At 43.1% G+C, this 23073-nt stretch overlaps 2 protein-coding genes across 2 annotated transcripts; both read left to right on the top strand.

Annotated features, from left to right (window-relative positions):
• Positions 1–3210: 3210 nt before the first annotated feature.
• On the top strand, positions 3211–6438 carry LOC122722544. The gene is made up of 3 exons (XM_043953644.1): positions 3211–4317; positions 5633–5683; positions 5791–6438. Exons 2-3 carry the CDS (start codon positions 5660–5662, stop codon positions 6334–6336), a joined length of 570 nt encoding a protein of 189 aa, XP_043809579.1. The 5' UTR covers positions 3211–4317; positions 5633–5659; the 3' UTR covers positions 6337–6438.
• A 4393-nt stretch (positions 6439–10831) lies between these two features.
• LOC122722521 lies at positions 10832–11932 on the top strand. Its single transcript, XM_043953529.1, has 2 exons — positions 10832–10998; positions 11224–11932. Exons 1-2 carry the CDS (start codon positions 10832–10834, stop codon positions 11930–11932), a joined length of 876 nt encoding a protein of 291 aa, XP_043809464.1.
• The last annotated feature ends 11141 nt before the right edge of the window (positions 11933–23073 follow it).

Here is a 23073-nt window from a genome sequence, read left to right as displayed (position 1 = left end):
CCATCCAGTTTGTGTGTGTGGGGGGGTGGGGGGTGGTTTAAATTACACTTAAACCTTGTGCTGTATGAATATAGGCATTTGTCGATGAAATTGAATTCTGGTGTGAACTAGTTTCTGCTTTTAGTTTGCTGTGGGGAACTTAAGTGCAAATAGTTTTATTGATTAGTTATAACTATTTGTTTTAATTGCTCCCCGAAAGCTGGAGTAGAGGTTGACTTGGGCCTAGCAGCCTCAGGGGACGTAAAGGAGCATGGAGTCCTACCTTGGGTGGAAGCCTTGGAGGCTGTAGAACGTGAGCCCTTGGAGGCAGGCACCAGTGCCCGAGAAGAAGTAGGGGCAAGAGAAGTAGTTCGGCCAGCCACGGAAGGGGAGATGGCCTGAAAAACTTCCCAGGTCACATCGGCCACTGGTCGGCTAGCCCGGAAGGTCTCCAAGGTAGCCCTCATGTTTTTCCGAGACATTGTGAAGTTCCTCGAAGGTTTAATCTTGTCCATCGGTACAGAGGAGGTTGCGAACAACAAAAACAACTAAAAGTTTAAAATAATACAACTAAAAGTTTAAAATAAAACATAAGAGAAAGGCAAAAGTCAGAAGAAAAAGGCAGAATCATCAACAAATGAATGCCAGCTTCCCGGTAGTCCTGAAGACTAGACACGAACATGCACTTCTCGACATCATACTTCCGCGAGATAGAGGTCAGTCGGAGAAGGTAGATCTGATCCAGCACGGGCAGCCGAGGAAGGTCGTTATAACCTGGGGGGACATCCCTCCAAGAAAGGTCCACATCCCAAGATATCCCAGAGCCTTCCTTCAGCTCCACCACTTCAAAATCTTAGACCCAACCCTTAATGGAGTCCTTATACTCCGAGAAGATAGGCAACCCTCCTCGGGGAGCAAAATAGTAAAACCCCTGGCTAACCCTGACCAAACGAAAAAATGTGGAAAATAGGATGGCTGACAGGGCAAAACCCTAACACAGGTTGATGGATTCAAAGGAACACATGAAGAGAATGGAGTTGGGTGAGAGCATGCGAGGAGTTACTCTGAAATTGTAACGACCCAAAAATCGAACCGCTATCGGCGCTAGGATTCAGATCGACTTAAGGTCGCCGGGACCCGTAACAAGCCTACTAAACATACTGTGTACCTGATAAAATCCCATACATGATCCAACATTTCCATAAAACTTTAAACTTTTCACATATACCAAGCTTGACCTGTGCATGCACCATATCTGTAACATAAAACCCCTTACTGGAGCCCTCATCAAATGCTCCAGTTGGGTCAACATCTCATATGTCAAGCCTGATTCAACATAACTCATTATTAAAACATTTACAAAATAAAGATCATGTACCGACAGGGATTAACTAAACATACTAGGGCAAAGCACAACTCTATCCATTACATTTCATTACATTACTTTACATTACATCATTTTACATTTCATTACATTACATGTCCACTAAAACTCTATTACATGACATAACCATAGCCATTACCCTTGCTGACTCCCTGTGCTATCCCTGGTTCTGCAAACCTGGGGGTTAGGGGAAAGGGAGGAGATAAAAAGTCCAGTGAGCAGAATAATAAAAACAGTTTATTTAAACATATGCTTTCATGGAATGCATCACATCACAAAATGTGTATGGACTTGTCACCAATAACCCTCTACATATTCATTAGATGTTCGGCCCTCAACGGGGCTCCTCAGGACTTCCTCTTAAGCATATCATAACATAACGTGTCCAACTGTGCCAGGGGCGATACAGCCTCACCAGGTCTTCTCTTATATATAACATATCATATCATGTCCAACTGTGCTAGGGGCGATACGGCCACACCTGGTCTTCTCTCACATATAACATATTGCCAGGGGCGATACGGCCACACCTGGTCTTTCCATCTCATATCATATTATATTGAGGGCTAGAGGATCATTCAATACCCATCCACATCATCATCATCATATTATGCAATGCATCATATTCGTGAATTCTAATGCAAAACAACCTAATACATATCATGGCATTCGTGATGCATGGGCATGCTAAAAGTTCAGTTTCTTTCAAATAAAAAGGAGTTCTGTTCTACTCACCTTTGGTTGCTGACTCTGGAGCAGCTAACTCACTTCTGATCACCCCGGTTCCTCAGGTCCGATCCTACACAGGTGGACTCAAATGAGGGACCAAACATACTCTATCATGACTCTAAACATCTCCCCAAAAATCCCTCCAAAAACATCATAAACATGCAGGGAAAAACATGCAAAGGAAGGCTGGGCAGGGGACTTTCGGCGGCACCTTCGGCGGCCGAACCCCCTTCCAGATCCGAAAGCCATGCACCTTCGGCAGCACCTTCAGCGGCCGAAACTCCCCTCCAGAGCCGAAAGTCCAAACTTTCGGGGGCGAGCTTAGGCGGCCTAAAACTGCCTCCAGGCAGGTTCGGCGGCCGAACCTGGGCTCTCCCAAATGGTAGAACCCGATTCTGCCTCTCTCATCTTGCCTCCTAAAACCCTCCAAACATGCATTCAACTATTCTACAACATGCATAAACACATATTTAAGCATATAGGGGCATAAAACTAGCCTAAACCCCAACAACAACAACATAGCATCACATTTTCCTACATTTCTCATTTAACTAACATAAACCCTAACCTCTTAGGTCTACTTAACACATGCATCATTTACCCTTAACCCCTTTTTAAAACTTACTTAAAACATAAAAATAGATGAGGATCTACACTTACCTCTTGAAGATCGAGGGTTGGTGTGACCCGAACTTGGAGATGAGGAGAACACAAGCTCCGGGGGTCTCCAAACTTCTAAAACCTTGATTTGAGCTTAAAATCTTCAAAACATAGTAAAAACTCATAAAAACTCTGGGAGATTTGAAGGAAAACATAAAACCAACCATTGAGGGTCAAGAACTCACCTTTGTCCGGAAATGGAGAAGAAAACTCGCCCATTTTCGGACACGGGGCCTTTTATAGGTGGCTGGCTAGACCAGCTTCGGAGGCCAAAGGTGCTTCCACAACTCCACCATGTTCGGCGGTCGAACTTGAGGTTCGGCCGCAACAAAAAGGAGCCACCTTCGGCGGCCGAACCTGAGGTTCGGCAGCCGAACCTGGCATTTCCCTTCAAAACTTTCTTTTCTTTCAAAACTCAATTTTCTTTCTTGATCAAACCATAAAAACATGTAAAAACATTTTAGAAAACCTTTACTTTACCCTTCTAGAAGGCTCTAACATCCGGAAAATTCCGGATTCCAACGGAGATTCCGCCGGAAAGTAGGAATTCTGATGCCGGGGTCTAGCCAGGTATTACAGAAATAATGAAAAACCTCAATGGAGAAGGGAGAAAAATGAAAGGTTAAATCAAAATTGCGCTGCTTGACAAAAAAGACCAAGCTGCGATCCCGTTGGGGTCAATCAAACCCGGCGGTGGAGGATTGTGAAGAACGATCATCTCATTACGATGAGGAGCCCTAACACGATAGATAGAGGTATCTAGATATTCCCGAGAAAAGAAGTTGGTAAGGGAAGCAGTAGTGATGCAGGACCTCAGATTCACAACATCAAGAAGTCTAGAGACAACCATTAGAGAAAGCAGAAGACGTACCTCGAAGGGATTTCGCAGAAGATGAGAGAGACAAAATACAAAGAGAAAAGTGAGAAGAAGAGTCTGGAGAGAAATGAGGAGTTTGAATTTGAAAAGAGTAAGGGCAGAGAAGGGATGTTTTGACAGAAGCCTCCCTTGGGCCGCGCGGGCATAATGGGGGCCTAGGGATTTACCCCCTCATCACTCATGAAATAACTGCTGAGGAGGTAAAGGGGCACTTGATGACTGCCGGCCTTCTCACACCCGGGGTGAGGCCGGGCCCTAGAGAAGGATATAGGCCCAAGGCCCATCAGGCTACTCTAAAGCAGACCGGCCCAACATCGTATGCTCTAGCCTGGTGACGTGAAGCAGGTCGGATTGACCACAAGCGCATGTTCACCAAAAGATAACCTAGCCCAATGACATGATAAGAGGTAAGAGAACAGGTCCAGCATCTCGCAATCCTATCAGCATGCGCGTCGGAGGGAATTAAATGGTCGCCTGACAGAGAAGAGTACGTTGGCATGTCCGTACGTATGGACCTGAGTGGCAGAGAGATGTGGCACTGTAGTAGAGTAGCGGTTATGCGTCACTAGAGAGCAAAAGAAAAAGGAATAAAGAAGAAAGACGTGATCATTCCTGACTAAACTCAGCAAAAGGAAAAGGAATAAAGAGGAAAGATGTGATCATCCCTGACTAAACTCATTCACATGCGGTAAATCCTATTTTCTGTATTTCTCAATACCAGTTATAATTTTGTGCTAGTATTTCTCCCTTTTTCAAATATTTTTGGATAACTTTGTCTCTTTCTCTTAATTTGCTTTTTTTTTTTTTTAATTTAATTTAAAAGTTTATACTTTTATTCAAAAGTGAAAAAAGTTTAATAATAATAATTATTATTATTATTATTATAAAGTTGCCATGGATAAGATTTTTTTTATAATAAAAAAATGTATATATTTTTAACTTATAGTTTAGGAATTGAAAACAATTTATAAAAAATATAAATATTATAATAAGTAGAGATTAATTCGTAAAATTATAAGAATTATTTTTTAAAAATTATCATATTTAAAGATAATTTAATTTAAATATAATTTTTTACTTATAAAAATTTAATAAATTTATATATTATTGATGTTTTAAAAAAAATTATAAAAGAATAAATATTATATTATTCACTTTTAAAATATCTATTATTAATGAAATTATAATAATTTTAATGTTAAAAATTAAAATTTTATTTTATTTAAAATTAAAATGAATGACAGAATGAAAAACCTACATTTTGAATTATTTTCTTTATTTTTTTAAAAATCAAATGATATAAAAAATAATAAAGAATTATTTTTCTTATAAAAAGAATAAAAATTAAATTTATTTAATTTTAGAAAAATAGTAAAAAAATCGTAAAAATTATTACTTTTACAATTATATCTGCCTGCAGTGATAAATGGCAATTAATAAAGGCTGTTAAATTTATTTAAATTTTATTTTTAATTTACTTTATTATCTATTAAAATTTTGATGATTAATCATCGTATTAATTTAAAAATTAAATTAATATTTAATTATAATATGATAAAATAGTATAATATGATGGGAGATGATATAAATTAAATAGAATGATAATGTGAGATAAACAAATAAAATTTTAGGATCAGAGTTTAATGTCAAATCCCATATAGACCATAAATAAAAAATATTGAAAGTTTAAAGTTAATTTGAATCCAAAATGCAAATGGGAGTCTTTAGTTAGGAAAGGCGGTGTGGATGACCACACTCTGAAAAGTCACTTTCATGTTAATTTTCACTTCATATTTATTTCCTTCGCCTCTGTGAGGCGGGAGGCGGGAGGCGGGTGTGGATGACCAGACTCTTAAAAGTCACTTTCATGTTAATTTTCACTTCATATCTATTTCCTCCGCCTTTCCCTATAAATGCCCCTATTCCTCTTTCATATGCAATTCATCTAATAGACAAGCTCTATTTCTATCTAAAGTTCCCTTCCCCCTCTCTCTCTACTGCAGGACCTCTCTCCAACTCACTGCCTGCAAATGACAAAAAATCTCTGGGATTTTGTAAAGATCAAATTCTCTTCTATTCTTTTATCCACTTTTACAAGCCCTATTTTTTTCTTTTGTATTTTTTTTGGATATTAATAATATTTTAGTTATTTTTAATGCAGGCTCGCTGGCTTCGGTGGGACATAATTCTGTCTATTATTGCCATTGGAGCTGAGGCCATATCAGCAGCACTTGAGCAGACCTCTCCACATAAGGTGAAAGCTGCAAGATATGGAGTGATTATGGCCATTTTTTCTGTCCTCCTAACATTTGCAGACCTTGCTTGCAATAAGTATATGCTCATACGGGACAAAAATACAAGGCCAAATAAAAATCATCACGAGTTTAGGTGGGAGTTTGCAGATTCTTTTGGCTCTATAAGCTCTATATTAACCCTCATTTCTTCTTGCCTCTATTACAACTTTCTGAGTAATGGCAAGCAACAGCCAATACAGTTCTCAACGATACCTCTTGCCTTCTCTGTTTGTGTGTTCTGCTCCAGAGTTCTTCGACAACCCAGCCATAAGCATAAACCTATTTTTGTCTTGAACTGTAAGCTTTTGGATCTCATAAATCTAGATATAGAATCTGGCAGGATATTATTTGACAATGATGAATCTACGCAATTTGGTTGCCCAGTGTGCCAGATAGAACAGATACATCCATAAGACGTTTTACTCCATTCCTCAGGTGTTTCTTTGTCTATCAAATAACTTTCCATGAGAAAAAATTATTACACATCATACTATTAAATATTAATCATTTATTATGTTGGATTTATATAAGACACTCTTATAAATGAGATTATTGTACGATGTAATAAAATTTCTACTTATTGTATAAATCATGATTTATTTGTTCGATTAATAATAGTAAAAGATAACTAGAGAGCGGTGGTTTGCTTTTAGAATGTTGTGTCAGTCAAAATTTTCCGGGCTTTTTACAAAATTAGGGATTGAAGAAAAATTATTTGTGGATTTAGGGTTAGAAAAAAGTTATTTGCGGATTTGGGGTTTGACTGCCAGGTGGCAGCTGAAAAAAGAGCCTGGCGCCTATTTAACAGGCGCCTATTTAACAGGCGCCATTTAAAATGGCGCCAGCCTTTTTTTTTTCTTTTTAAGAATGGCCTGGCGCCACTTAGAGTGGCGCTAGGCCATTCTTTATTTTTTTATTTATTAAAATATTATAATTATATTAATTAATTAATATAATAGTATATAAATATTTAAAATTATAAAAATTAAATTTATTTTTATTGAACTGCTATTATACAGTCGTATATAATTACAGAATAATATTAATATCATAATATTTTGGAGAGTTATGAAATATATTATTATATAATTTGATAACCGCCGGACTTTTTTCACTCTAGGGGAAGCTAAACCCGAAAAAGTGAAATAGGCCTAAGGTCTCAGAAACTCACTTCATTTAGTCGGTCCAGCATCTTCGGTCTTGATGCAGACAGACACGGGGTAGATCGGGCTGCTCGCGAGTCTGAGTTCAGCACGAGAAGTCCAGCCCAGTGATGTGACTTGAAGAAGAACAGTAAGCCTAGTCAATTTGCAGCTCTGCCCGCATGCGCGCTAGAAGAATTAAATAGCCGTCTGACGTGAAGAGAGGTTCTGATACTTCCATACTAGCAATATATGCTCGGTTGTAATTAGATAATATTGGATATTTTTATAATAATAAATATTTTTTATAATTTTAATATATTAATATTTAATAAATTTTATTATTAATTTTTAAATAAAAAATTAATATTATATTATGATTAAATATATAAAAACAATTGGATGGTAATTAGATATATAAAAATAATTCAATAATGTTTTTTATATTTATTTATTGATAATTTTTTTTATTATTTTAATAAATTAATACAGTAATTTTTTATTTAAAAATTAATAATAAAATTTATTAAATATTAATATATTAAAATTATAAAAAATATTTATTATTATAAAAATATCTAATATTATCTAATTACAACCGAGCTTAGATCGCTAGTATGAAAGTATTAGAACCTCTCTTCACGTTAGACGGCCATTTAATTTCTCTAGCGCGCATGCGGGTAGAGCTGCGAATTGACTAGGCTTACTGTTCTTCTTCAAGTCACATCACCGGACTGGACTTCTCGTGCTGAACTCAGACTCGCGGGCAGCCCGATCTGCCTCGTGTCTGTCTGCATTAAGACCGAAGATGCTGGACCGACTAAATGAAGTGAGTTTCTGAGACCTTAGGCCTATTTCACTTTTTCGGGTTTAGCTTCCCCTAGAGTGAGAAAAGTCCGGCGGTTATCAAATTATATAATAATATATTTCATAACTCTCCAAAATATTAGGACATTAATATTATTATGCAATTATGTACGACTGTATAATAGCAGTCTAATAAAAATAAATTTAATTTTTATAATTTTAAATATTTATATATTATTATATTAATTAATTAATATAATTATAATATTTTAATATTTTAATAAATAAAAAAATAAAAAAAATAAAGAAATAAAGAATGGCCTGACGCCACTTAAAGGGGCGCCAGGCCATTTTTAAAAAGAAAAAAAAAAAAAAACAGTGGCGCCAGGCCATTTTTAAAAAAAAATAAAAAAAGGTCGGCGCCATTTTAAATGGCGCCAGGCTCTGGCGCCTGTTAAATAGGCGCCAGGTTCCTTTTTCGGTTGTCACGTGGCAGTCAAACCCTAAATCCGCAAATAACTTTTTTCTAACCCTAAATTCATAAATAATTTTTCTCCAACCCCTAATTTTGCAAAAAGTCCAAATTTCCCTTGGTCCCTTGGTGTAGGACGACTCCTGAAAGCTAGATGGGCTGAATTCGTTCCCTTGCGTATTTAATATTAATGACAAGTAATTTTCATGGACGCGTTGTATGCTACTTTATATTTTACTTAATTTTTTACTAAATAAAATTTTAATAATAATTGATAAAATACTTTATATAAAAAATAAAATTTATAAAAAATTTCGGTTGATATATATCTCCTAGAAACATGCTTATGCTCTCATAATTCTCCAGCCTCAAAAATAATCAATAGAAATTTAATAAAACAAAGGGATAATAACAACAGAAGTAGAGTCAACTGTTTCATAAGTTGATCAATAAAACAAAGCACTACAAGGGAAAACAAAGGGATAATAACAACAGCAGTAGAGTCAACTGCACTACTCTCATGATATATTCATCTGGTTTTTTACTGTATGCAAGAAACGCATACCCTAAATCTCAATCAGATGTGTTTAGAACAAGAGGGCGGCTAGTTTCTTCCATCTTTATATATACTTCCGTCTCCCATATTCATCACCTTCAAATTATTGCTGAAACTGAAGAGATAGTACATAGGAGAAGATAATTCACACAAGTAGAGATATATATACATATTTCTTGCGTTGCTCAGAGCAGCCAAAGCTTACAGGAGATGAAGATCAACAAACAGGAGAACCTTAGAAACTCACCGTTTGCACTTGATGACTTGAAAACCCAGGAAGAGCAGGCTGCTTTCATTCGCCTACGCGGCAACGCCCTGCGGGAAGCTTCTTCGAGCATACCACAGTCAACTTATTAATAAATTATTCTTCTTAATTATAGAGCTGCGGTAATTAATAAATTTTGAATTTTCAAAATTATTTTAAAAATCAATAAAATAATCAACATTTTTGTATCATATATATGTAATAATTTATTATAACACACAATGGAAATTTTAAAATTAATTATTTGTAAAAACTTAAAAGACAGATATGACTAATTTGTAAAATATAAATGGACTTATTCGTTGATGACCGCGAGATTTCTTCGACCGAATCAGAGACGAGACCCACGATATCGGCCTATTACTCAGACATCTTAGAGCCCTTAGTATGGATAAGGTCTGGTTTATTCAAATGGTAAGGACGGGCTCCCTCCTGGCGCGCCTCAACCGGGATGGCCCATTCTCCAGTTTCGTAGGGGAGCCCCTCTTCAACCCAATCTTGTTTCCTTCACTCGGCCCAGCCTGGCCGGCCCAACCAGGAACCCAGAGTAAGACCCATCCGTTCATCTTGCAGACCCGCCCATCCGTGCCCAGGGAGAATCAGAGGTCGTTACGCATAGGGCAGAGATTTGATTCCCACGTACGTCTGTATCAGCGTGGCAGGGACAGATGGTCTACTGGTACTCGTTCTTTTGGCACGTCACTAGCAGATAAAAAGAAACCTATAAAAGGAGAAATACTCTCTTCTAGAGTTAAGCTTTTTCTAAATTTTACAGAGCCCATTGTAAAAACCCTATTTCTCTGGATCTCAAATCATCAATTGGCGCCGTCTGTGGGAAACGAGGTTGATCTTTCCATCACCGGAGTTTCCATTCTTGCAAAACCCACTGAGATCCACAATGGCTAACCCCACTGAAAACAATAGCACCCACAACGACCTGAACTCTGCCCAAGAAGGACAGCAGTTCTCTTTTTCCAGTCCTACGACTACCAATAACCAACCACCCATTTCTTTCAACCCTTCGCCAAGCTTGACAGGGAACGCGCCCGCAGTGGCCTTGTCCAACCAGGACCTCCAAACTATCGCATTCCAGCTACAAAGCACCACCCACTGGTTGGGGCAGATAATGCAGCAAAGGGGCCTTGGCACCCCCGTGAATGCACATCCGGTGGTAGAAGAACCTCGTTCAAATGAGCCCCGACCAACCCATGATCGCCTTCAAATCGACAGCCGTGACATTGGAGAAAGAGAGAGGAGAATCGGGGGAGACGAAGAACCAGAGGCTAGAGTTCATGGGAGAAGGGTAAGGGAGATGATAGAAAATGACGAAGCCGACAGCTATTCTGCCGGAACCACCAGGGAAACAGGAGGTGAAGCAGAGGGGGAGGAATAACGCCTAGAAAAGAGACCCAGGCAAGAGGAGGATAGCGTAGATCAAAAGCTACAAAGGCTAAAAGAGCAGCTTCTGATCGAGCTGAGAACGAAGGAACAGAACCAAACTCTCCTACCTGCCTCTTCTCCTTTCTCGAAATGGGTGCAACAGGAGACCGTGCCTAAGAAGTTTATGATGCCACCTCTGGCTGCCTACGATGGAACTGGGAACCCCCGAGAACATGTCCTTAACTACAAGACCTTCATGGAGCTACAAACTTTATCGGATGCTTTAATGTGCAAGGTATTCCCAACGACGTTATTAGGCCCAGCAAGAGCATGGTTTAATAACCTGGAGGCTGGGAGCATCAACAGTTTCGGAGACTTGGCCACTCGCTTTATCAGCCGCTTCATTGCTGGTGTTCCTGCCGATAGGAAAACGAGCTACTTGGAAACAATCAGGCAAAGGAGAGAAGAGTCACTCAGAGAATATGTCGCCCGTTTCAATACAGAAGCCCTCCAGATCCCCGAACTCGACGAAGGAAGGGCAGTAGAGGCCATGCAGAAGGGGACAACCTCCGCCGAGTTCTTTGGCTCGTTAAGTAGGAAGCCTCCGACCTCCCTGGCTGAGTTGATGAAGCGGGCCGAAAAATACATAAGGCAGGACGATGCCTTGGTAACAAGCAGGTTTGCTAGGGGATTGACGGATAAAGGAAAAGCACCGGAGGAAAAGAGGCTAGAGAAACACGAGAGAAAGCACGGTAGAAGGCCTGAGCCCTATAAACAGCCTTGGGAGCGCAGAGATCAAAGACCCCTCCCTTCTCAGGATCCAGTACAAAGATCACGGCCCTCCTGGGTCCCGGAGAAGCCGACCCCGCTCAATGCCTCAAGGGCCGAGGTACTTATAGCCGTACAAGATAAGGAGTTCTTACAGTGGCCCAGGCCCCTAAGAGCTGAGGCAGACCAACGAAATCCTGACAAGTACTGTCAGTACCATCGCACTCACGGCCACGATACCAATAACTGTTTTCAGTTGATTGCCGAGATCGAGAGGTTAATAAAGAGGGGTCACCTCAAGAACTTCGTGAAGAAGCCGGAAGGGCAGAGGCCTCCGCCAACTCCGACAGTCCATACGCCGCGAAGAGCGGGAGCCAACCCCGCAAATGATGGGTCCAGCGGAACCATCCATATGATTGTAGGAGGCACGGGGGGTCGGATGAGCCGACGGGGAAAAAAGAGGAGCAGAGAAGAAGGAAACAGTAACGCCGAGGTCATGCAAGTCGTTGAACACTCTTCAACAACCATCTCTTTCTCTTCGGAAGACGCTCGGGACATTCAGATGCCCCATGATGATGCCCTCGTCATCGAGGCCATCATCCACAACTATAAGGTATAGAAGGTCCTAGTGGATGATGGAAGCAAAGTGAATCTGCTGCCTTACCGAGTCTACCAGCAGATGGGTATTCCTGAAGAACAATTAAGCCGAGACCAGGCCCCGATTAAAGGGATAGGAGGAACGCCAGTGACGGTGGAAGGAAAGGTAAAGCTAGCCCTTACTCTGGGAGAAGCCCTTAGGACTCGCACCCATTATGCAGTGTTTCTGGTAGCTAAACTCCCTCTGAGCTACAACGCGATCCTGGGAAGACCTGTGTTGTTTGATTTTGAGGCTGTCACCAGTATCAGATACTTAGCAATAAAGTTCCCCACAGAAGCAGGAGTGGGAACAGTTCGGGGAAGTCAAGAGGAAGCAAGGGCAGTGTACTTGGCTACCGTAGCGGAGCCGAGCTCAGCAGAGGAAAGGATGGATTCAGAAGTCCTGGAGGTCCGAGATGAGAAAACGGAGGCCAGGACAGAGCCGATGGGAGAGCTGGAGACTTTCTCCTTGTCAGAAACAGAAACAGACAAAGCCTTCAGTCTCAATGCCGGCCTCACTAAGGAGCAGAAAGCCGAGGTGATGTCCTTGATTCAAGGTCATGCATCAAGCTTCGCTTGGAAGCCTTCGAACATGCCTGGAATTGACCCCGAGGTGATGACCCATAGATTGAATGTTCTCCCTGAGGCCAGACCGGTAAAGCAGAAAAAGAGGGTAGTAGGAAGGGAGAAGCAACAGGCCACCAAGGAGGAAGTACAGAAATTAGAGGAGGCAGGCTTTATTAGAGAAGTTATGTACCCACAGTGGCTGGCCAATCCTGTATTAGTCAAAAAAGCCAATGACAAATATAGGATGTGCATAGACTTTACTGATCTAAATAAGGCCTGCCCTAAAGATTGTTATCCCCTCCCTGATATTAATAAAATGGTCGACTCTACGGCCGGTTTTGATTACATGTCGTCTTTGGATGCAATGTCTGGTTATCATCAAATCCCAATGTACAGGTCGGATGAAGAGAAGACCTCATTCATAACCGAGGATGGGACTTACTGTTATAGAGCTATGCCTTTCGGGCTGAAAAACGCTGGGGCAACCTACCAAAGACTGATGAATAAAATCTTCAAGAATCAAATTGGCAGAAACGTCGAAGTATATGTGGATGATATGGTGGTAAAAAGCCTAACTTTCCAGCAGCATATGACAGATTTGAAGGAGGTATTTGGGGTATTAGATCAGTACAGAATGAAGCTGAATCCCGCAAAGTGCGCTTTCTTCATCAGAGGAGGGAAATTCCTGGGATACATGGTAAGTGGGAAAGGTATCGAGCCCAACCCGGAAAAAGTAGAAGCTATACTGAATATGGCAGAACCAACCTGTGTAAGGGACATCCAGAAACTGACCGGGAGAGTAGTGGCACTCAATCGATTCATGTCACGGTCGGCAGAAAAGTGTCTACCGTTCTTCAGAAAGTTAAGGAAAGTGCCAAACTTCGAATGGACAGAAGATTGTCATGAAGCCTTCAAAGAACTCAAAAGTTATCTCAGCTCGCCTCATGTGCTCAGTAGTCCCATAGAAGGTGAGGAACTTCTGATATACCTGGCAGCCTCCGAGCAGGCAGTTAGCGCCGTACTGGTAAGGGTGGAAGAAGGAGAGCAGAAGCCTGTGTTCTATGTCAGCAAGGTGCTCAAAGATGCCGAGGTCAGATATCTGAATATTGAAAAAATAGCGTATGCTCTACTGCTGGCAGTCCGGAAGTTTAGGGTTTACCTGGAAAGCCACCAAGGGATTGTCATGACAGATCAACCCCTGAAGAAGATCTTACAAAGGCCGAAGACTTCAGGTCGGATGTTAGCTTGGTCTGTGGAGATCGGTCCTTATTGCCTAGAGTATCGACCTCGGACAGCTATAAAGTCTCAGGCCCTCGCTGACTTCATAGCGGAGTGCACATTCGATGAGAAACAAGGAGAATCGTCCTCAGAAACGTCGAGGAAAGAAAGAAAGGAAGAACTCTCCCAGAACTTCAATTGGAAGTTATATGTAGATGGGGCTTCAGGCGCTGGAGGCAGCGGCGCTGGAATAATGCTTAAGGGGCCCGGAGAGTTCAAGGTTTGCTACGCCCTACGTTTGGGATTCAAAGCCTCCAATAATGTAGCAGAGTATGAAGCCCTAATAAACGGAATGCTGGTCGCACTAGAAGTGGGGGCAACTGACCTCGAGGTGAATAGTGACTCACAACTAGTAATCAATCAAGTAACTGGGGCATATCAAGCCAGGGATCCAACCATGCAGAATTACCTAGCAAAGGTGAAAGCAATAGAGGCCGAGCTCATGGATCGAGGAGTTGTTGTCAAATTTCAAAGAATACCTCGAGAAGAAAATGAAGAAGCAGACTTGCTCAGTCGGTTAACCAAAGAAGAATTAGAACAGCTCCCCGATGAGGTATACATACAACACGTCAATACACCTGCCTTTAGTAAAACAAACATGGTTTTGCAGGCAGAACAAACCCAGACTTGGATGACCCCGTACCTGGAATATTTAGAGAAAGGAAAGCTCCCCGAAAACAAGGAAGAAGCAAGGAAAATAGCCGCCCGAGCAGCTAACTACCAGGCGGTACGGGGGACCCTATACCGAAGAGGAAAATCCAGCCCGTGGCTCCGGTGCGTGAGTCCAGAAGAGGCATTAAAGGTGATGGAGGAAATACATAGAGGAACGTGCGGAGTTCATGAAGGAGCGGAAACATTGGCCAATAAGATATTCAGGCAAGGATATTACTGGCCCACTGTAAAAAAGGAAGCAAAAGAGTTCGTCAGCAGGTGCGATGTATGTCAGAGGTTTGCCAATGCCATCAATGTCCCGGCCGTTCCTCAGTCCAGCATATCCAGTCCATGGCCATTCTCACAATGGGGAATAGACATCCTGGGACCTTTTCCCAAAACCACGGGGCAGAAAAAGTTCGTGGTGGTGGCTGTGGAATACTTCTCAAAATGGCCGGAGGCAGCAGCAGTACCCACGATCACAGCTCGACAGATGATAGACTTCGTATGGGGGCATATTATCTGCAGATTTGGCATACCAAGGGTACTTATCTCAGATAATGGCAGGCAGTTTGATTGCAGCACTTTCCGAGCGTTTACGGCAAACATGGGAATATGGCATAAATTTTCCTCAGTGGCTCATTCTCAAACCAACGGCCAGACAGAGGTTACCAACCAAGCCATCCTCCAAGGATTAAAAAAACGACTGGATGGGGCAAAAGCAAATTGGGCAGAAGAGTTCAACAGCATTCTATGGGCACTGCGAACTACCCCCAGAACATCCACTAAGGAAACGCCTTTTGCACTCGCATTCGGTACTGAGGCTGTAGTCCCAGTCGAGCTACAAGTTCCTACACATCGAGTTCAGTTTAGCAGTGAAAGTACCAACGAAGACAAGTTAAGAAGCAACCTGGATGCTCTTGAGGAAGTCAGGGAGGAAGCTCAAGTTTGAACTGCTGCGTATCAGCAAAGAGCCGCTCATTACTATAATCAAAGGGTTAGAGAAAGAAGCCTGAAGGTAGGAGATTTGGCCCTAAGAAATCTAGAGGCTACGGGAAAAAGAGCGGCAATTGGAAAGCTAGCACCGACCTGGGAAGGCCCATTCAGAATAGCTAAAGTGGTCAAACCAGGAGTGTATCGAATTGAGAATATGCAAGGAAACCCTGAACCTCACGCCTGGAATATTCAGCATCTTAAAAGGTATTTTCCTTGAAGTGTTATTAAGTATAAAAGATAGATTGTATCTCAAAGCAAAGCAATAAAATACACGCTGTAACGACCCGAAAATCGGACCACTACCGGCGCTAGGATCCGGGTCGACTTAAGGCCGCCGGGACCCGTAGCAAGCCAAACATGCATCCTGAAAACCTGTTTAATCCCATACATGATCAACAAACATACATAAAAATTAAAACTTTTCTTTCATACATTCTAACATATGCCAAACTCAACCTGTGCATGCACTGAACATAAACATTCTCATAAACTTGACCCCTCTGTGGGATCTCATCAAAGCCCCCAATGGGTGGCCTAACATGTTTTGAGTTGGCTAACATAGTCATCAATAACATTAAGATCATGCATCAACAAGGGATTACAACATCTATGGGGTCAAGCACAACTTCTAATCCTCGATATCATTATACATAACATGACTATTCAATTATACATCATCTTACAATTTCTCATGTCCACTTCTAACTATTACAAATACAAGACTCTACTCTTCTTGACTTCTCTGCCTAGCCCGTACCTGCAATCCTGGGGGATTAGGGAAAAGGGGTGAGCTACAAGAGCCCAGTGAGCAGAATACTAGAAAACAATATTTAAAATCTCATGTCATCATGTAATGCAACACATCACAGCAAATCACATCTCGGATGGTATTGTCACCGATAGTCCTCTACTTTCCAAAGTGCCGGGACGTAGAATGGGTACAACCGGTCTTTCTCTTAACATAACATATCATAACATACCAATGTGCCAGGGACGTAGAATGGGTACAACCTGGACTTTCTCTTACATAGTGCCAGGGACGTAGAATGGGTACAACCTGGACTTCCATACCATATCATGCCGTAGCATCATCATGCCATATGAGGACTAAAGGATCATCCAATAACCAATCCACATCAACATCATAAATGCAATGCAACATATTCGTGAATTCTAATGCAAACAACCTAATTCATCACATGGCATTCATGATGCATGAACATGCTCAACTGTATAATTCATTTGCTTTTAAAAACATAAAGGTTTATTCTACTCACCTCTGGCTGAAGCTCTACAGACAAAGACTGATGCAGCTAACTCACTGCGGGGGTCCTCGGTTCCTCGGGTCCGGACCTACACAGGTGGACTCAAATGAGGGACCAAACAATTAGAACATAACTCTAAAAACATCCCCCAAAAACCCCCTAAAACACCTCAAACAATCATGCAAAAACATGCAAAGGAAGGCTGAACAGGGCAGGTTCGGCGGCACCTTCGGCGGCCGAAAGTCCCTCCAGAGCCGAAACCCAGGCAGGTTCGGCGGCACCTTCGGCGGCCGAAAGTCCCAGACAGAGACGAAAGTCTCCTTTCAGGGGCAACTTCGGCAGCCGAAAGGCCTGCCTCCCCAGCCATGTTCGGCGGCCGAATGTTCCTTCGGCTGCCGAACCTGGTTTCTGCCAAAGGGCAGAAACTTGGCTCCTTAATGCACATTTGCCTCCCAATTCCTTCAACATGCATATAACTCATTCAAAACATGCAAAAATACATACATTGGCTCCTAGGGGCTTCAAACTAACTTAAACCCCAACTACAACACACAACAACAACACATTGCTCAAAAAACTCAACATAAACTCAAAAACCTAACCATGAGCTAAACATGCATTCTACCCCATAGATCTTGCATAAAACTTACTTTAAACATAAAATGAGCTTAAGATCGGCTCTTACCTCTTGAAGATCGAGAGAGAGACGTCCTAAACTCGAAGGTGGGAGAGATTTGAGTCCTTGAACCTCAAAGCTCCAAAACTCGCTCAAAACTTGCGAATCTTCAAAACAAGATGAAAACTTGTGAAAATCATGAAAGATTTGAAGGAAAGAACACAAGGATGGTGAGGAATGGCGGAGAACTCACCTCGGCCGACAATGGGGAGAAAAGCTCGCCCGTTTTCGGCTAAGGGACCCTTTTATAGTGGCTGGCCAGGCCACGTTCGGGGGCCGAACGTGCCTCCGCATGCATGCCATGTTCGGCGGCCGAACTTGAGATTCGGCGGCCGAACCTGCACTTTCCTCAACCTATGCCTTCGGGGGCCTAAGGCACACCCGAAATGCCTGCATGTTCGGCGGTCGAACTTTGAGTTTCGGCGGCCGAACCTGAGTTTTCCTCTAAGGTTGTTTTCATGCAAAAACTCATTTCCTTTTCATTTAAAAACATCAAAATCATTTAAAACATTTCATAAAAACATGATTTTCCCCTTCTAGAGGTCTCCGACATCCGAGATTCCACCGGACGGTAGGAATTCCGATACCGGAGTCTAGCCGGGTATTACATTCTCCCCCCCTTATGAACATTCGTCCCCGAATGTTCCTCAACTAGCACATGCAAGGCATACACATATCAAACATGTAGAGCACAAAAGACTCACAGGGAACTAACCTCAGAAAAGATAAGGGTATTGCTGGAGCATGGACTCCCGTGTCTCCCAGGTGCACTCTTCCATATTGTGGTGGTTCCACAGGACTTTCACCATCGGGATTTCCTTGTTCCTCAACTTTCTGATCTGGGTGTCTATGATCCGTACTGGCTGCTCAACATAGGTGAGATCCTCTTGGATCTCCACATCAGGCTCACTAAGAACCTTGCCCAGATCTGACACAAATTTCCTCAATATGGAAACATGGAAAACCGGATGGATTCTTTCCATTGAAGTAGGTAAATCCAGCTTGTACGACACATTCCCGATCTTCTGTAAGACTTCAAAGGGTCCGATGTATCGTGGGGCTAGTTTACCCTTCTTCCCAAAGCGAACCACTCCTTTCATTGGAGACACCTTGAGCAATACCAGATCCCCCTCCTGAAACTCTACTTGTCGTCTGCGGATGTCTGCATAACTCTTCTGTCTGCTTGCAGCAGTCTTGATCCTCTCTCTGATTATGGGTACCACCCTGCTGGTGATCTCTACCAGCTCAGGCCCTGCCAAGGCCTTTTCTCCAACCTCTTCCCAGCAAACTGGTGATCTGCACTTCTTCCCATACAAAGCTTCATACGGAGCCATCCCGATGCTAGCATGATGGCTGTTATTGTAGGCAAACTCCACCAACGGTAGATGCTGCCTCCAAGAACCGCCAAAGTCCAGCACACACATTCTAAGCATATCCTCGATAGTCTGGATGGTCCTTTCGGACTGTCCGTCCGTCTGGGGGTGGAAGGCAGTACTGAAATCTAACCTGGTACCCATGGCATTCTGCAGACTCCGCCAAAACCTGGAGGTGAACTGGGGCCCTCTATCCGACACTATTGAAACAGGAACCCCATGCAGCCTGACGATCTCATCCACATATACTTGCGCCAACTTGTCTACAGAGTAGCCACTCCTGACGGGGATGAAGTGAGCAGATTTGGTGAGTCTGTCCACAATCACCCATATGGAGTCCAACCTGTTGGACGCTGCCGGTAATCCCACTACGAAGTCCATAGCTATGTTCTCCCATTTTCACTCTGGAATAGGTAGCGAGTTAAGCATTCCAACCGGCTTCTGATGTTCCAGCTTCACCCTCTGACACACTTCGCAGGCTGACACAAACTGTGCCACGTCTTTCTTCATCGCTGGCCACCAATAAACTTTCTTCAAGTCTTGGTACATCTTGGTGGCTCCGGGGTGAACACTGTATCTTGCATTATGAGCCTCTCTCATAATGTCTCCTTTTAGCCCTATGTCATCTGGTACACATAGCCGACTCCCATAGCGGAGGATCCCCTTGCTGTCAAATCTGAACTCACTGTCTTTGCCTGACTGAACAATCCTGGCGATCTTTACTAATTCTGGGTCCTCATGCTGTTTCTGAGCCACTTGCTCCAGAAACATAGGTGTCACTCTCATCTGAGCCACTAAAGCACCTGTACCGAACAACTCCAACTGTAGACCTTCATCAATGAGCTTGTAAAATTCCTTCACCACTGGTCTCCTCTCTGCCGTGATGTGGGATAGACTGCCTAGTGACTTCCGGCTTAGGGCGTCTGCCACAACATTCGCCTTACCCGGATGATACAGGATCTTACAATCATAGTCACTCAGCAGCTCTACCCATCTTCTCTGTCTCAAGTTCAAATCTCTTTGACTCAGGATGTACTGCAGGCTCTTATGATCTGTAAAGATCTCACATTTTACCCCATAGAGGTAGTGCCTCCACATCTTGAGTGCAAAGATTACTGCTGCCATCTCAAGGTCATGCGTGGGGTAATTCAACTCATGCTTCTTTAGCTGCCTAGAAGCGTAAGCAATCACCCTCTCATTCTGCATCAGTACACAACCCAGTCCCACACGGGACGCATCACAAAAGACTATAAAGTCCTCCTCACTAGATGGCAGAGCTAAAACTGGTGCTGAAGTCAACCTCCTCTTAAGCTCTTCAAAACTCTCTTCACACTGGTCGGTCCACACAAACTTCTGATTCTTCCTGGTCAACCTGGTCAGAGGAGCTGCTATTTTCGAGAAGTCCTGAACGAACCTCCTGTAGTAACCTGCCAAACCCAAGAAACTCCTGATCTCTGTCACTGAAGTGGGTCTGGGCCAGTTAGCCACAGTTTCTGTCTTTTTGGGGTCCACCTCTATCCCATTCTCTGACACTACATGCCCCAAGAACGAAATGCTCCTCAGCCAGAACTCACACTTGGAGAACTTGGCATACAAGCCATGTTCTCTCAAGGTCTGCAAAACCAACCGCAGATGATGGGCATGCTCCTCTGCATTCCTGGAATACACCAAGATATCATCTATGAAGACAATAACAAAGTGATCCAGGTATTGACTAAACACTCTGTTCATGAGGTCCATAAATGCTGCAGGGGCGTTGGTTAACCCGAACGGCATTACAAGGAACTCAAAATGCCCATATCTGGTCCTGAAAGCTGTCTTTGGCACATCTTCTTCCCTTATCCTTAACTGATGGTACCCTGATCTCAGATCTATTTTGGAGAAACAACTCGCTCCTGCTAGCTGGTCGAATAGATCGTCGATCCTTGGCAACGGGTACTTATTCTTGGTAGTGACTTTGTTCAACTGCCTGTAGTCGATACAAAGCCTAAGGGATCCATCCTTCTTTTTCACGAACAAAACTGGTGCACCCCAAGGTGAAGTGCTCGGTCGGATGAAACCCTTTTCTACCAGCTCTTGCAACTGTTCCTTCAATTCCTTCAACTCAGCTGGAGCCATCCTGTAGGGAGGAATAGAGATCGGTCGGGTTTCGGACATCAGTTCTATCTCGAACTCTATCTCCCTAGCAGGTGGTAAACCTGGCAGCTCGTCTGGGAAGACGTCTAGAAACTCTCTAACCACTGGCACCGAGGTGGGCTCTCTGACCTGACTGCTAAGCTCTCTCACATGAGCCAAAAACCCCTGACATCCCTTCCTAAGCATCCTACGAGCCTGAAGAGCTGATATCAGACCTCTAGGTGTACCCCTCCTGTCTCCTCTGAAGACAACCTCAGACCCATCCTGACCTCTGAACCTGACTACCTTGTCCCTGCAGTCCAAGGTAGCACCATGGGTAGTGTAATACCCGGCTGGAGTCCGGTATCGGAATTCTGCTTTCCGGTGGAATCCGGGATGTCGGAAGTTTCTAGAAGGGTTTGATTTCTGTTGTTCTATAATGTGTTACTATGTTCATCAAGTTTTATGCATAAGGAACTGAGTTTTGAGTGAAATGAACCAAGGTAGAAAAGCCAGGTTCGGCCGCCGAAGTTGAGGTTCGGCCGCCGAACATGCATGGTTTTCGGTTTCACGTATGGCCGCCGAAGGTGGTCTGGCCAGCCACCTATAAAACGGCCCTCAGTCGGTTGAAGCGGTGAGAACACCGTTTCTTTTGTCTTCTGAGGTGAGATCCTGCTCTTGGTGAGTATTTCTTCATGTTTCATTAAATCATGCAAAGATTTGATTAGTTTTCATGATTCTTTGAAGGTTTTAAGCTAAACACCTAAAGTTTTGAAGTTTGGAGAGTTTGAAGGCAAGTTGCTCCAACCCTCCACGTTCGGATCCTTCATCTACTTATTTTCACGAGGTAAGTGAAGATCCTGAGCTTGTTTTTATGTTTTCTGAAGGTTTTATGGGGTTTGATAGAGAGAGTTGCATGAATAGGGTTATTGGAGAGGTTTTGATGATTTTGTTGTGTATAGCTTGTTTTTGTGTTGTTTGTGTTGTGTGTTTGGGGTTTTAGGTAGTTTTGGACCCCTTTGAGCATATACATAAGTGTATGCAAGTGGAGGAAGTGTGGTGTGCAGTGGGAGAGGCGTTTGGTGCCTTTGGCGAGAGGCAGGGCAAGTTTCTGCCCTGCTGATGAACTCAGGTTCGGCAGCCGAAGGTACATTCGGCCGCCGAACCCCTGAGGAGAAGAGAGGAGGTGGCTTCGGCTGCCTAAGCTTGCCCTGAGCTTTTGGACTTTCGGCTCTGAAGGGAAGTTAGGCCGCCGAAGGTGCCGCCGAAGGTTAGAGACGTTCGTCTCTGGAGTGCCTTTTGGCCCCCGAAGCTTGCCCCCGAAAGGGTTCGGCAGCCGAAAGTGAAAGTTCGGCCGCCGAAGGTGCTTGAGTTTCGTCTCTGGAGAGGACTTTCGGCAGCCGAACCTGCCGCCGAAAGTGTTCTGTCCAGCCTTCTTTTGCATGCTTTGCATAGATAGTTGAGTGAGTTTATGGGGAGTCTTGGGCAGTGTCATAGAATTGATACACAGCTAGGTTGGTCCCTCATTTGCCTTTATCTGTATAGGTACAGACCAGAGGAACCAGAGAGAGCAGCAGTGAGTACTACTCCAGAGTTTTCAGAGCCTGCAGAGTCAGTCAGTCTAGATAGCCAGAGGTGAGTGGAACTAAACTTAACTCTTTTAATTGAACAATGACATGTTTTCGCATATCTCATGCATCATGATTATGCAATAGGTTGATTGCATTAGTATCCACGAATATGTTGCATTGCATAGTACTTTGTTGATGTGGGTGAATGCTGAATGATCCAGTAGTTCCAGACAGGAAGTCCAGGAGCCTTTGACTACGCCCTGGCAGGTATAGCAAAGTCCAGGAGTCTTTGACTACGCCCTGGCAGGTATATAGTAAAGTCCAGGAGCCTTTGACTACGCCCTGGCAATGGTAAGTACAGAGGTGTTATATACACATATACATATATGACAGGAAGACCAGGTGCTCGATTCTACGCCTTGGCACAGAGTTACTGGGACTATGTGGTGACAGGTTTACTCTTGATGTGGTTTGTCTGTGATATGGTGCATTCCATGAGAGCATCTTTTACTGAATTGTTTGCCTGTTCTACTCACTGGGCTATAGAGCTCATCCCACTCCCTTAACCCCAGTTTTGCAGGTTCAGTGTACAGTGTACAGGGACAGTCCAACAGAGTACAGAAAGAATAAAA

The sequence above is a fragment of the Manihot esculenta genome, chromosome 18 (assembly GCF_001659605.2).
Source record: "Manihot esculenta cultivar AM560-2 chromosome 18, M.esculenta_v8, whole genome shotgun sequence".
NCBI classification, from domain to species: Eukaryota; Viridiplantae; Streptophyta; class Magnoliopsida; order Malpighiales; family Euphorbiaceae; genus Manihot; species Manihot esculenta.
Note: the sequence above shows the minus strand (reverse complement) of the source record. Positions and strands in the feature narration are given on the sequence as shown.

Coding starts and splice junctions, on each gene's coding strand:
- LOC122722521 (XM_043953529.1), top strand. CDS start 10,832: ATGTGCAAGGTATTCCCAACGACGTTATTAGGCCCAGCAAGAGCATGG. Junction 10,999..11,223: donor AGCTACTTGGAAACAATCAG/GCAAAGGAGAGA, acceptor GGTAACAAGCAG/GTTTGCTAGGGGATTGACGG.
- LOC122722544 (XM_043953644.1), top strand. CDS start 5,660: ATGACAAAAAATCTCTGGGATTTT. Junction 5,684..5,790: donor CAAAAAATCTCTGGGATTTT/GTAAAGATCAAA, acceptor TTTTTAATGCAG/GCTCGCTGGCTTCGGTGGGA.